The following is a 14,291-nucleotide window of genomic DNA, read 5'->3' on the forward strand; positions in this document are numbered from 1 at the left end:
ACGACAGAGGATGAGATGGCTGGATGGCATCACCGACTCGATGGACATGAGTTTGGGTAGGCTCCGGGAGTTGATGCTGGACAGGGAGGCCTGGTGTGCTGCAGCTCACAGGGTCGCTAAGAGTTGGACATGACTGAGCGACTGAACTGAACTGAGAGAGATGGATGAACCCAGAGCTTATTATGCAGAGTGAAGTAAATCAGAAAGAAAAAAACAAGTAATGTATACTAATGTGTTTATATGGAATCTAGAAAGATGATACCGACGAACCTATTTGCAGGGCAGCAATGGAGACACAAACATAGAGAACAGACTTGTGGACCCAGTGGGGGAAGGAGAGGGGGTACGAATTGAGAGAGTAGCATGGGAACATATACATCACCATATATAAAATAGATAGCCAGTGAGAATTTGCTGGATGATTCGGGGAGCTCAGCCTGGTGCTCTGTGACAACCTTGAGGGGTGGGATGGGTTGGAGCGAGGTTTAAGAGGGAGGGGACATGTGTATACTTATGTATACTTATAGCTGATTCATGTTGATGTATGGCAAAACCAACGCAGTATTGTAAAGCAATTATCCTCCAATTAAAATAAACAAAAATGTTACTGGGGAAAAAGCAGAACATTTGATGAAAGAATTACTCCATCAGGAAGATATAACAGTTAAAAGCATATGTGCTTAACATGTAACACCAAAATAAATGAGGCAAAAACTGACAAAAATGATGGGAGGTATACAATTCAAAATTAATAGAGACTTTGATACCCCATTTTTAATAATGATTGGAACACTAAGCAGAAGATCAATAAGAATATAGTAGACTTGAGTGAAGAAATAAACCAAATTGACCTATAGACACTCCACCCAACAACAGCAGACTATATATTCTTCTCAAGAGCACATGAAACATGTCCAAAATAAGACTATATATTGGTCATAAAACAAATCTTAATAAATAAAAAGGATAAAAATAACATAAAATATGTTCTTGGACTACAATGGAATGAAACTAAAAATCAGCAACAGAAGGAATTTGGGGAATTATCAAATATGTGGAAATTGAATAATGCTCTCTTTAGTATATAATGGATTAAAAAGTAAATAAAAAGGGAAATTAGAAAATACCCTGTAGGCCTAAGGGTCCACATGCGATACACAATAAAGTTCAGGAACCACTGGACTCAATGATCTTTTAAGTTCCACCTGACCTCTCAAGCATCTTGGTTTTTGAGGTTCTAATCCTAAAGATGGAAGTAAAGCCATTAAAATGTGTCCTTCCCTGGCAAGAATGAATATAATCCAATGTTTTCTTTTAACACGGAGATTCCCTAGGGCAGGCCTTCTAAGGAAACCTGTGCTTGTAAAATAATACGTGTATCACCAACCAGACCTTTTCTTACTAATCAGTTGAACAGGATGCAATGTTTGTATTTCCACAAATAGCCTTGTGAATGGAGTTACCCTTTCCTTCCAACTCAGGAGAAGGATTAGATTTATTTTCTGATGTGCTCAGGATCCATTTGTGATCCATGCTTTTGGAATCACTGTTGACATTAGAATTGTCCAAAGGAGAAGGAGTATGCTTTGGACTAAGAAAATAAGTCAACTGACACTATCCCTGAGGTCAGACTCTGCTGCTGCTGCTGCTAAGTCGCTTCAGTCGTGTCCGACCGTCGACCCCATAGACGGAAACCCACCAGGTTCCCCCATCCCTGGGATTCTCCAGGCAAGAACACTGGAGTGGGTTGCCATTTCCTTCTCCAATGCATGAAAGTGATAAGTGAAAGTGAAGTCACTCAGTCGTATCCGACTCTTAGCAACCCCATGGACTGCAGCCTACCAGGCTTCTCCGTCCGTGGGATTTTCCAGGCAAGAGTACTGGAGTGGGGTGCCATTTAGAGTTCAGACTCTAAAACTATCAATTAATTAGTCTGGTGGAGTTGGAGGACTTCTCTTCAATTCAAGAGTATCCAGGGAGAAAGAGCATCTGTCAACTTCCTGTCTTTGCTCCCTACTCTAGCCTTTCCAGGTGCCCCATTTTCCTTTACTACGAATCAGCCATGTTTTTGAGGACTGGCTCCTTTTTAACCAGAAACAGAGAGAAGCTCCTTGGCATAGGCAAAGAACCACCCTGTAGTTCTCAGTGTCACTCTGGTGTACAATTCTGGCTTCCCTCACCTGCTGCCCAGATACTTGGCACAGGTCCCTTCCTGAAAGGCTTCTCTGAGCTGACCTGCAGGGTTTGACTGACTACACAGATTTCTGACTTGTGGCTGGCACTGGCCCGGTTCAGCCTTCTCTCCTGATCATTCACCCCTCCAGGGCCCAGTTTTCCCTCTTCTTCCCCCTCACTCCTGGTTCTCTGCCCAACACCCCTGATACCACTTTTCTAGCTTCAATCCACTGCTCTCAGAGGCCCTCTGTCAGCATGTACCTTGCCCTCAGGATATTTGCTCTGCCCTCTAGATGTTTGCCCCCTGAACCTTGTAGCTCAGTTTACCCACACACTTTGACATACTCACATGCAGCCAGTGTCTGCTCTCTGCCAGGTCTGTAGCTGCCAAGGAGTTAACTTGTCTGAAATTCAGCCAAAGCTGACTCATGCTTCTTCTCTGAGGTTTCCTGGAGCCAAATGAAAGACGTGAAATGGTCTGTGAAACCTCGCACGTCAGATGAGATAATGTACACGAAAGGGCTTAAACTGTTAGCATGACACAAATATGAAGTATTGATAATAATATGCAGGAGCAGCACTGCATGTGTCTTTCTGGGGCATGGCTGGTCGCTGACCAGGAGTACCAGATGAGGGACAGAGATGGATCAGGGACATACAAGCAAAATGTTTACAAACCAGAATATTTGAGAACTGAGATGTCTGGATTAAATAGGCAGATGAGAAAAGGGCAGTGCAAAAAAAAAAAAAAACAAAAAAAACCAGAGCTCAGATTTTGTGACTCAACCAGAGGCCCAGAAATAATGAAGAGCGTAAAGGATTTCCATCAGCAAGTCCTTTCGGTTCTACTCTCAAAATATATCCAGAATCTGGCCACTTATTACCACCTCCATAGCCATTACCTATCTGGACTATTGTAGTAGCTCCTATCTGGTCTCCCTGCTTCCACCTTTGATTCCTTACAATCCACTTTCAACGTAACAGCCCTAGTGATCCTGCCAAAAGTAAGGTACTTCACATCATGTCACTCCTGTGCTCAGAATGCTTTAATGTCTTCTTGTCCTTCTCAGGATAAAAGCTGAAGTTCCTTACCATGGTTTATAAGGCTCTCTGTGGCCTAGACCCCCACTACCTCTCCAGTCTAATCCTCTTCCACCTACTCATCTGCTCCAGCCACCCTGGGCTTCTTGTTGTTTCTTGAACTCTCCCAGGTCACTCCTGCCTCATGGTCTTTGCCCCTGCTATTTCCTCTACCTGGAGCCTCTTTCTGGCTGTTCGTTCTCTCACTTCATTCAGGGCTAAGCTCCAGTCTTACCCTCAGTTTCAGAGGTCAGCTTGCCCTGACTTCTTTGTCTTAAGTAGCACTTCTCAGCCCCATCATACACTATCCTTTTCCCCACCTGAATTTTGTATAGCACTGAAATAGGTAATGTAGAATAGATATTACATTATTGTAATAATGACACTTCCAAAATGTAAGCTCCACGAGCATAGTTTTGCTTGTCTTGTTCCCCACTTGCATTGTTGGATGAATGGTTGAATAAACAAATAGGATAGCAGACTTAGTCTCTGACAATAAATCAAGATATCGAGGGTCAAATAATTGTCTTAATCCTGAGCTTTACTGTGGTCCTGTGGAGACAGGGACCTATTCCCCAAGGTGACTGGTCTTGGATTTACAGGTTGTGATTTTTCCTCTAAGGAGAGAAAGGACAAGAAAAGTCCACCTGCCAGGCTCGTGCCCATTCTGAAGCAGAGCTATTCTAGGGATTGCAAGGGCAAGTCAAGGGCCCCAGTGGGGAGATTTCAGAGAAGTAGAAATTCTTATTGAATTCTCTCTCCAGGAGACCCATTTTTCTGGAATTTGAGTTTTTGGATCTTTGGGAGCAGTTTCTCTTCATCATTTCTCCTCTCCCTCGAGGGACATGTTTGGCCAGCTCAACTGCTTTCAGGTGTATGGTAAAGTAAAACAGCACAGTGGAAAAGAACATGGGCACTTGGTGCTAACCATTGCTCTGTATTTCCTTCCTAATTGTGAGATCATTGTCACGTTATTCTCAGAACCTCACTACCTTGTCTGTAAATGGAGAATAGTGATAGTACCTTTGACAAACACAGACGTTGTAAGGATGCAATGTGATCATGCATTTTAAGCACAACATTTGGCATGATGTTATGCTTGGCACATGTTCAGCTCTTATCATTGTCAGGGTAGGAGTGCCAGAAGAAATAGTTCCCTTTGTTCAGGACAGCTCCTCACAGTTCCTATCTACAGAGCTTCTCAAACTTTAATGTGCATACGTATCACTTGGGACAGTCTTGTTAAAATGCAGTCTTATTCAGAAGATTGGGAAGGGGCCTGAGATTCTGCATTTCTAACCAGTTCCCAGGCTGTGATGGTGTCTCAGACCAAGCTCTGAACAGTCAAGAGAAAATACAGGAGAAAGGCCTGGCGTATAAAATACTGGTGTTTCTGTGACATTTCATAGTCCCTGATTCCAACCTTAAAGGAATCCTGAAATTACTACGTCTTAACTCAAAAGAGCTGTGTTTCTAGCCTCTTTCCCTTACGGTGTCCCTGAATCTGATTCCAGCTGTACGCATTCCTCCCTACCATTTCAATCCCACAAAAAATGCCTCATGCAAAGACACTCACCCTTTTAAGAAAGTTTCACTCAAAACTAAGAGAGGAGAGTGAGAAGATTTTCTCTTTTACTGAAATCTGCTTCTGGGCTTCCTTGGCCCTCAGACATATGGCCAGGCACTTGTTTTCATGGCTGTTTAATGGTTTGTAAAGCAATTGCTAGAGGAAACATTGCTACAGCAAGCCAGGCGAGAGAGACAGAGGGATTTACGGGCCAGTGTTATCTTTGCTGAGCACCAGGGCTCTTCCAGCTTCTTTCCTTTCTCTGCCTGACAGAGACAGATGGCTTCCACATGGTTTGACCTACTGTTTGGCCAGACTTGACCAGATAGTCATCCATCAGCTGCCCTGTTTGGCCCCCTACAGGGTACCCTGTGGCTTAAGGGAGGTAGAAGTTAGAGGTTTCATTTAGAGCTCACCACATCTCATAGCTATTGCAGTAGAGTTTCAAGCATGGAGAGTTCTTACTCCAGATGTAACTATCCTGATGCCCATATGTTTTGAGGTGGGATCAGCAGGTTTACATGGTAATGTTCAAGTAATTAATCATAAGCTGATGCTTTAACAGTTTCAGGACCCAAAGTGGGTTTGGTGCTTGCAAAGATGTAAGCAGTACATATGGTATTATTAATTGGGAAAAAGGAGGTGATGTTCAGCTTTTTCCATTGCCTTGGCACAATCTCTGTTTTCTTACTAATTCTGAATGTTACTCATGAAGTCCCTGTAAGCTGCCTGGGAAGATCTCCAAATACGTCTCCTCGTGGCTCTCTTAAAAGTATTGTGAAAAAAACAAAAACAAAACTTTGAATGATCTGTAGGGCAAGAGAAAAGGGTAGTATATGTAAAGGGGTTGTGCAGACTAGGAATTAGGGGACCTGGATCTGGTCCCAATTTGCCTTTCTTTTTTGTGACTTTGAACATACTACTTAATTGATTTTACAAATTTTTAAGCACCTACTATGCGGATTCAAGTAATGTCTGGGTCTTATTATTTTTTTCTAACTATAAAATGAGATTGTTTATGAACTTGGCTTCTAAAATTTTTTAAATAAGGTGTGTTTATTTTCTTTTCCTTCTTAAAGTATAATTTGGTTACTAAAACTTGCCTATTACTTGTAAATAAATTATACTTACGAAAAAAAATGCTTTACCAAAGTAAAAAGTTGTGAGGACGTTTGAATAATTAGAGCTGTCGTGTAATGTAACTTGATCAAATCTATTAAAATTAAAGGTACAAAAAAAAATTAAAGGTACATTAAAATAATTTTTAAAACTAAAGAATATTTAAAATACCAAATGTATTAAAATTAAAAATCCAACTCTCAGCATTCTTTTTAGAGGGGGATCAAAAAGCACTGAACTTTTTGTTCAGTGACACTGAACTAGAAACAACCTTTGTGTCTCAGGAAAGAGAATGAGCTTGATAAAAGTAGAAGGTTGAACATAAATTCCCCCTTAGCTCCATCACTCATAGACATTTGATGCTTTGACATATTAGCTTCACTGGGGCAGGAAAGGACTAGGGGATAAAATAATGTATATTTCCTCTATATAGCTTTAAGAATATTTTCCCCTAATTACTCTGTGTGTGTGTGTGTGTGTGTGTGTGTATATATATATATATATATATATATACTCAAAATTACTTAAAAAAAAAACAAACCAAACTTCTCTATACACAGGAGAAATAAGATCAGAAAAAGACCCTAAAGAAAAGTTTCTCCCACCCACCATGCATATCTAGTACAAAATAGCATTCAGTAACCTTTGGGTGTGCTTCTCTGGTTTGCATAATATTTTTATCAGCTGAGGTTTATATATTTTGTATTTCACATTCTGATTTAGTGTTCAGTTTGCATTTGACCTGAATGATTTTGCCCAGTACCCTGGCTCTTGACTGGTTGTTTGCCTGGCCTCCCTCCTTGGACTTTTGGATTTGGAGAGGTAAGATCTGCAGGGCTTGTCTAGAGGACTGAGCCCCTTTCAAGAAAGTCGCCCCTCTATAGTAGTTGGCCTCACCTTCTGTGATGACCTGTCAGTTCACAACTTCCATTTTCACTATGATAATTTAAAAGCTGCAGTCCCATTGAGCAGAATGGAATTGAAAACCTTGTGCCCTGGACTATTCCTTGCAGAGATGAGACAGTTCAGTAAATCCCCTCTGCCGTTCTGGAGGTGGTGATGAGAAATGTGCCCCTGGACAACAAAGTGACAGGCTCTCTTGCCTGGGCTGGGGAAGAGGCTTTGGCCACCTTTTGCAGTATGCTCAGTGATAAGGAGATGGATCTATCCCCTTGTATGAACATGGGACATTCCCACTTCTGGGCGCTCTGGATGTGGCTCACACGTGTCAACGTAGTGGAGACACCTTAAGAAGGCTATCCCAAGAGACAAGAACCTCTATTTTTCCAGATTAAGGTTGAAAGGGCATGGCTCACAGAATCAGTCACTGGCCAATTCTGATTTCTCCAATCTTTCTGAGTCAAAGAAAGGCTTATGAATAATTCAGGGCCACAGACCCTTGAATCCTAGGAGAAGGGCTTCTGCCAACACTGGAAGTGGGGTTTTCAGGGCAGTGGCCTGACAGACAGTGAGGGAAGTTTTGCCCTCGCAGGCTCTTGTGCAAGGGACTCTTCCTCAGGAATAGTAGGGGACTTTGTGGCAAACTCTCTATGGAATACAGTGGGACTCTGACCTCTTATTGGAATATTTGTCTCTAGTTGGAATAGTTGATAGATTTTTCTTTTGTCTTACTTTTTACTAATACTTTGATTTGAGTTGCACTTAATTTGGAGAGGAGAGTTAACCCCAAACTGCTGCAGTTGGATGTGGGAAAAGATACAATATTCTTTGAGTTATCAGTTATATGCCAGGCACAGACTGACTGGATGCTTTATGTTATCTTATATAGCCCACAGCAGGGAGTTTACGATTCAGGGTGGGGACCTATGACCACAGGAATATAAAATTTACTCCTGATTTTAGGAGTGAAATGAATGGGATTCAAATAATACATGAATTCAGAAACAATCTGTTCTTATAATCAGCCCCTGACACAGACCCCAGGGTTACCAAAATGATAGCTTGCATCAAATGACTATTTCTAAAAGAACCAGTATTTCTTTCAGAGTATACCACATAAGAGACTACATTTAAAGAGAAAATTTAGCTGGGTTTTTACGTGGAAGGTTATCATTATCTTGCAAGCAACTTTGAATGTTTTGTAGCCAGTCAGAGGAGCCAGGGGCCAGGTTCAAAGTGAGAGCCTTTGGCAGGGCTGAAAGCTTTCACCAAGATTCCACTACATAGAAATTTCAGCAGAATGATTCTGTTTCGTCGATTTAAGTTAATCACAGTGGATGACAAGACCTCAGGAGAAGAGTCCAGTCGTCCATCCTCTGATCTCCAGTTCATGACTACAGGAATGAAATGAGAAAACAGAATTTTATAGGCAACAAAAGTGGGGGCAAGGTGTAAATATAGAGGATTTCGAGTTAGCAAGATTTTGCTGAATTTAGTTATTTTTTCTGTTTGTGACCAAAACGATCAGAGGAATGCCTCTGAGGGGGGATGGCAGGAGGTGAATGATGTAGCAGACCAGGCTGCTGGTGGATTGCATTCTGCAGGGTAGATCATGTTTAAACCTTGGACAGTGTGATATTTTGATAATGATAATAATAATAGCAGCACTTGGTGGCGGTGGGGGTAAATTGATAAGGCAGTGTTGAGATAAGGGTTTAAGAGGATACTCACTAAGCCAGGTTTATTAGTCCTATTGTTAAATTTCTGGTCAGAGAATCTGGCTAGTCTTGGTAGCTCAGCCTGGGTGAAGAGGCTGGTCTTTGGTCACCCAGCTCCAGTCATGGGTCTCACACAACAGAGCAGAGAGCAGAACTGGGCTGAGGGGCTGAGGCATGCAGACAGCCTAGGCTGAGCTGTACTGCTCTTCTTGGTCTCACTCCAGGCAGGCATCCCCTTGCCAGCCTTTTAGCAAACAGAGCAGTTTGTTGAAAGCATAAACGAGATCATATTACTCTTCTGTTTAAAACCATCCCATTGCACATGGATACTTGACAGCTTTGAGTTACTGTTGTGGCTTCAATGTATGCCTCACGTCCTTCATAGAAAAGAGTCTAGATTTAGCAGGTATTCCCCCAGGCACTGGAGATGAGACCGAAGAAGACTGTGACCTCCTAGGTTCTTTCTGCTTTCAATCTGGACACGCTCCTTGAATCAGGGAATACCTCGAGGCCTGGTTATATAGCACCAACACTGCTTACTCAGAAATTAAATGTCAGATCTTCACTTCACAGTACAGATGAGGAAGCTGGGGCACAGAAGGAGGCACATGACATCTTAAGTGAGTGCCAGGGCTGGACCAGAACTCACACCTAACTCCTGGCCTAACAACCTTGATGCCTTTGACTGATGGTCAGCTCTGCAGCTGGAAGGGCATTGAAGGCTGACAGGGAAGAACAGCAGAACCATGCAGACAGAGAGACTAGAGGAGGCAGCTGGTAGGAAATGGAAAGGCCATAAAGAGTCAAAATACCCATTCTTGCTGGCCATATCCCCAAGACAAGTGTGAGTCCCAGATTTTCTTTAACAGAGGCATAAACTAACACAGAAAAACTACACAGAGGGGTTGACCAAAGGCCATGATATTTGTGCCTAACGACTAAACACCCCATTTATTTGGATTCTTAACCTTACTTTGTCCTTTTAAGTGATGGGAGACCTCCTCCATTCCTCTCTGGTCATTTGGTTTGTGACTCCAGTTTAGAATCTATCTGCCTACTTGTCTCAGGTTCTAGGCTCCAGGGAGATGAAGATGATGAGCTTGGGCCACGTGATTTGCCTGTAGTGTTTTGCTGTTCTGCACAGGGGCTGTAGAGAAGAACAATGAGCAAATTCATGAGTCAACATTATATTTATCCTTCTATTGTGAGGAATACTGCCTGTACTTGTGTGAAGCATAATCATTTGTAAGCTTAAGTAAGACATTTCCCTGCCCACTGATAAAGAAACAAAAAGGCATTTACTGTGCTAGTCTCTAGAATGTGAAATGTAAGCTATGGTCTTTTCTGTTTGTTTGTCTTTAGCTTTCATTTATGATCAGAGTCTTAAGGGTTGAAGGGGGCCTTGGAGGACCGCCAGCTTCACCACCCTCTTCTGTGCAGGAAGCCCCTTCTTAACATCCTTGCTGGTGGTTCAGACCCTTTCTCTCTGCATCCCCACTGTGAGTTGCTGCTACCTCTGTCGCAACACTTACTTCATTTTGCTTTAAATTACAGTTATTTGAGGACTTTTCTTAAGTCTCAGCTGTGAGCCCCTGAGGACAGAAATCCTGTCTCATTCCTCTTTAATATCCCACAGCCCCTGACACAGAGCCTGGCCCACTCTCCATAAATATGTGAATGAGTGACAAAGTGTTAATAGCCTCCAGTGGTAGCCACAATTTGACATCTCTAATAGCTAGAAAGTTCTTCCTGAAAGTGAGCAGGAACATGTCTCCCCGTCCCTGTGGGGAGAGAACATAAAACAGGCAGTGATGACAAAGGGCCAGGCATTCATACAGTACACACAAGAGAGCCTGGGGACTGGCCATGCCCTGCTCTTTATTGCTCTTCTTGCTTCCCATCTGGCCAGAGGACGTGGAGGTCTTTCCCAGGACAGGAAAACCCAACACAACTAGATAGGTCTGGATAAATGTATGGAGGGGGAGGGTTTGCAGGAGTTGAACCTGGTTTGGAAGGAGAGCTTTATTAGACTGTCAATGTCCCACTCATACCCCTCAGTCTGCCCCAAGGGACATCTGGTTCCCATATACAATGACAGCTTCCCACGTTTCTTTGCCCGTGGTCACTCTCTGGCCTGGGGAGTGTGCTAGGCTTGTGTATAGGTCAGGCTGGAAATGCCAGGGAGTAACTCCAGGAGGAACTTCAACCATGAGTGATGGTACTTGGTACCTAAATACTCCAGATCCCTCATCTCCCTTTGCGATGTTTGGAAGTATGTTCTATACAGTCTCTTAAAGGTTTCAGGAAGGAGGACCCCCAAATGCTCACAGCAGTAACCCATTAATGAACGCATCCTGTCTTCATTTGCCTCCCTTCCCTCTTTGACTTGCCTACCCCCTCATTGTGCTTCCTGGGATCATACCCCTATAAACAATCTGCCCCAAATCCTTGTTTCAAGTCTGCTTTGGGTGAAACCCCAGCAGGAAATTTGGGGGAAATCCAGATGTTAGTCCCTTAGAAGACAGAACTATTAAATTGAGTGTATGCCCATCTTCCCCATTTCTTTCCTTCTAATTCAGAGTTGGTCTTTCTTGGCAGTTCTATAAATAAAGTTTAATTTTAAGAAGAATCTGTGTCCTAACTCAGAAAACAGGACCGATAATGATTCCTAAATCTTTGAAGGATAGTTATTTCAAATAATAATAGTTAATAATATTCTAGTTCTATTAAGGAAACATGCTATGTCAGAAAGGTCTCAGGCCAGTCTAAAGAAAGAAATCACGCATAGACATCAGGGTGGATTTGTGTTTAAGTGCTTCACTTAACCCCTTAAACCTTCACAGAGACCTTTTAAATGAAGAGCGACTTTATAAACCTGTCTCAGATTTGGGACAGAATGCTTGAGGTCAGGGACAATGAAGATGAATGGGGACCATGAAGGAAGAGGGAAAAGAAAATAAGGAACCTTCATTAAACTTACCTGCTATTAATGAACTACCGCTGAGCTAATAGAGCCAAGAGAAAATGCTGTTGCTAAAGAATATTTATTACCATATGAGAAGATTCATAACAAAGAACAAAGGTGTACAAGCAACCTGCCACCCTAGTCCTTCTTCAGACAGACATTGTGTGAGTCAGAAAAGCTCCTTGTAAGTGCCACAATATTGCTTGATTGTTTTGACACCTCATACAATTAATAGGAGATAGCAGTTAAAAATAACCATGCTCACTACTGTCTTTGTTTCTATGGGTTTTCTATTGTCTTGTTCCTTCCTGGAGAGTTTTCTGCTGGCCTAATAAGGAATGACACACATGGTCATGAATTTTTAATTGGCAATCAAAGATGGCAATGAATGTAAACAAAACACAGGGTGAGAGGAGTCAGCAGGGCCAGGAGAACCTCACAGATGCCTTTTTGAGGTCAGGTGAGGAAATGTTCCTAAATCATACAGGGATAAGAAAGGGCTCCATGGGTCTTATTTTTAGTGTGGATATTGTGGCTTCATATGCTGTCTTTCCTAGAGGAGGGCATGACAACTTACTCCAGTATTCTTGCCTTGAGAATCCCCATGGACAGAGGAGCCTGGCAGGGTACAGTCCATGGGGTTGCAAAGAGTCAGACATGACTGAGCAACTAAGCACAGCACATGCTATCTTTATTTATTCACCTGCTTCCTTGGTGGGGGTTGGATCGGGGGACAGTAAAGTCTTCACATGGTGGTAGGAAGATGTGTGGTTATCCTGTGACCTGTGTACTTTGCTCTCTGAGCATTGCTGCCCTATTGTAGTATTGCCCTGGGTGCAGCCCTCTCCTGAGTTGAGAGAGGTGCCTTTTCCTCCTCTTGCTTTTGCCTTGGTCTGAGCCATAGCTTCCAGTGAGAAACTCTTGGAAGTACCACGTTGTCCCCATGGCATGACCTCATAAGGTGATTGTGAGGATTAGTAAGGTTGCCCATGTAAAGAGACTGCATCCATGGGTATTAATGTGCCATGTGCTGCTCTAAGTCCCTTCAGTCATGTCCAACTCTTTGCAACCCTATGGACTGTAGCCTGTGAGACTCCTCTGTCCATGGGATTCTCCAGGCAAGAATACTGGAGTAGGTAGCCATTCCCTTCTCCAGAGGATCTTCCCAACCCAGGAATCAAAGCTGGGTCTCCTGCATTACAGGCAGATTCTTTAGTGTCGGAACCACAGAAACTGTGTTGGTCCCCAGAATTGAAAAGCTCAGTTTCTGTACCTGCCATCTGCTGACATTTTAATATGTAAACAAAGGCCTCCTTTGGGCCCAAAATGGGTATGCTAATATGGCTGATATAGCCTCTCTCAAACTTTTCAGCTTGGGTAGCCTCATTCACTGTGTACTTCCCCACCCCAGAGTGCTCTGTGGGTGCCCTTTCAGCCTGCCCCACTAAGCACCACTCTCCCTTGCTTCCCAGAATGCCTATGTCAACATCAACCGCATCATGTCTGTGGCTTCCCGCCTCTCAGAGGCTGGCCACTACGCTTCACAGCAAATCAAGCAGATCTCCACGCAGCTAGACCAGGAGTGGAAGAGTTTCGCAGCTGCCCTGGATGAACGCAGCACCATTCTCGCCATGTCTGCTGTGTTCCATCAGAAGGCTGAGCAGGTGAGGCCAGGGGGAACTGCTGCAGCTGCTGGTGGTGGGGAGGGGCAGGGACAGGGCAGGCTGGGAGGGACATACACTGAGGTGTAGAGAGCCCCTCCTCCCTTTTTGAAACACTGAAGACCTTGTTGGGTAGTTGTGGCAAAACCCATGTTCTACCGCTGTCATGGCCCCTGTGTACACAGAGAGATATTGATAACTCTTAGTGGCTTTGCTTACATTCAAACAGGAAGGAACCCAGAGCCTGTTTACATTCTGCTTACTAGTTTATTGGTGCGTGTGTGTTGACTGCTTAGTTTGTATTCCATGAACATAGACCAAGGAGTGAAACTAAATTGATCATTGAGTTTTATCAGGGAAAAACTAATTTTACATGAAGCATTTGCTGTGGGTAATAGTAATACAGTGGACAGAAATAATTATTATTTGTTGCCATTTACTTACTGGCATTGGCCAGTGACATCATTAACCCATTTTATGGAGAGGAGCAGGGAAGCTTAAGAGAGAGATTAAGTGACCTGCCTAAGATCCAGTGGTGTGGAGGAGCTGACTCTAACCAGCTTAGGAAGAGCCAATGGCTAAATTTTCACAAATTTTAAAAATGAACTGGTTGTTAAACATAGCCATTACTTCAAACTGTATAAGTTTAAATATATTAAAAACAAAGGTAATTAATACTCAAAATTCATCATTTTCAATTATTTCAATAGATCTTATTATTTTCTATGTTCTTGAGATTATTTTTAATATTTATGTCTATGGTAGAAAAAGTATACTATTGTGTGCTGTTGATCACCTCCTCCCAGCTCCACATTTGGTGATATCACACTGGTAGCCTGAAATAGACCAAGATAGATGTTTTACACCATGGAAATCATCAAGTGTTACAAACCAGTGCTTGATTTGTTGTTTTATTGATTGCATAGAATTTTTAAAAAAATGAGAGAGAAAACATTTTAAAATTTAGATTTAGTGTAAAAATGTGCCCTGTGTGGAGCTGTTACACTGTGAATAAAACACAAAATTAAGGAAATATTCTTTTGATATTCAAAAATATAATTTCATTCAGCAAAAAAAAGCCACTTAAAATCACTGATGAATGAGTA

The 14,291-nt window shown here is 42.6% G+C and overlaps 1 protein-coding gene across 16 annotated transcripts in view; it reads left to right on the top strand.

The window, feature by feature from the left end:
- The window catches only part of KALRN (kalirin RhoGEF kinase), a 671,338-nt gene that overhangs the window by 283,861 nt on the left and 373,186 nt on the right, over positions 1-14,291 (top strand). For all 16 annotated transcript variants that reach the window (XM_088837656.1, XM_055396730.2, XM_088837661.1 and 13 more), the window contains exon 7: positions 12,997-13,188. In XM_088837656.1, coding sequence (XP_088693782.1) covers positions 12,997-13,188 — 192 coding nt within the window. The remainder of the gene's footprint in view (positions 1-12,996; positions 13,189-14,291) is intronic.

Source organism: Moschus berezovskii, chromosome 1 (genome assembly GCF_049115385.1).
Source record: "Moschus berezovskii isolate FMDL1 chromosome 1, NW_MosBer_1.0, whole genome shotgun sequence".
In the NCBI taxonomy this organism is placed as follows: domain Eukaryota; kingdom Metazoa; phylum Chordata; class Mammalia; order Artiodactyla; family Moschidae; genus Moschus; species Moschus berezovskii.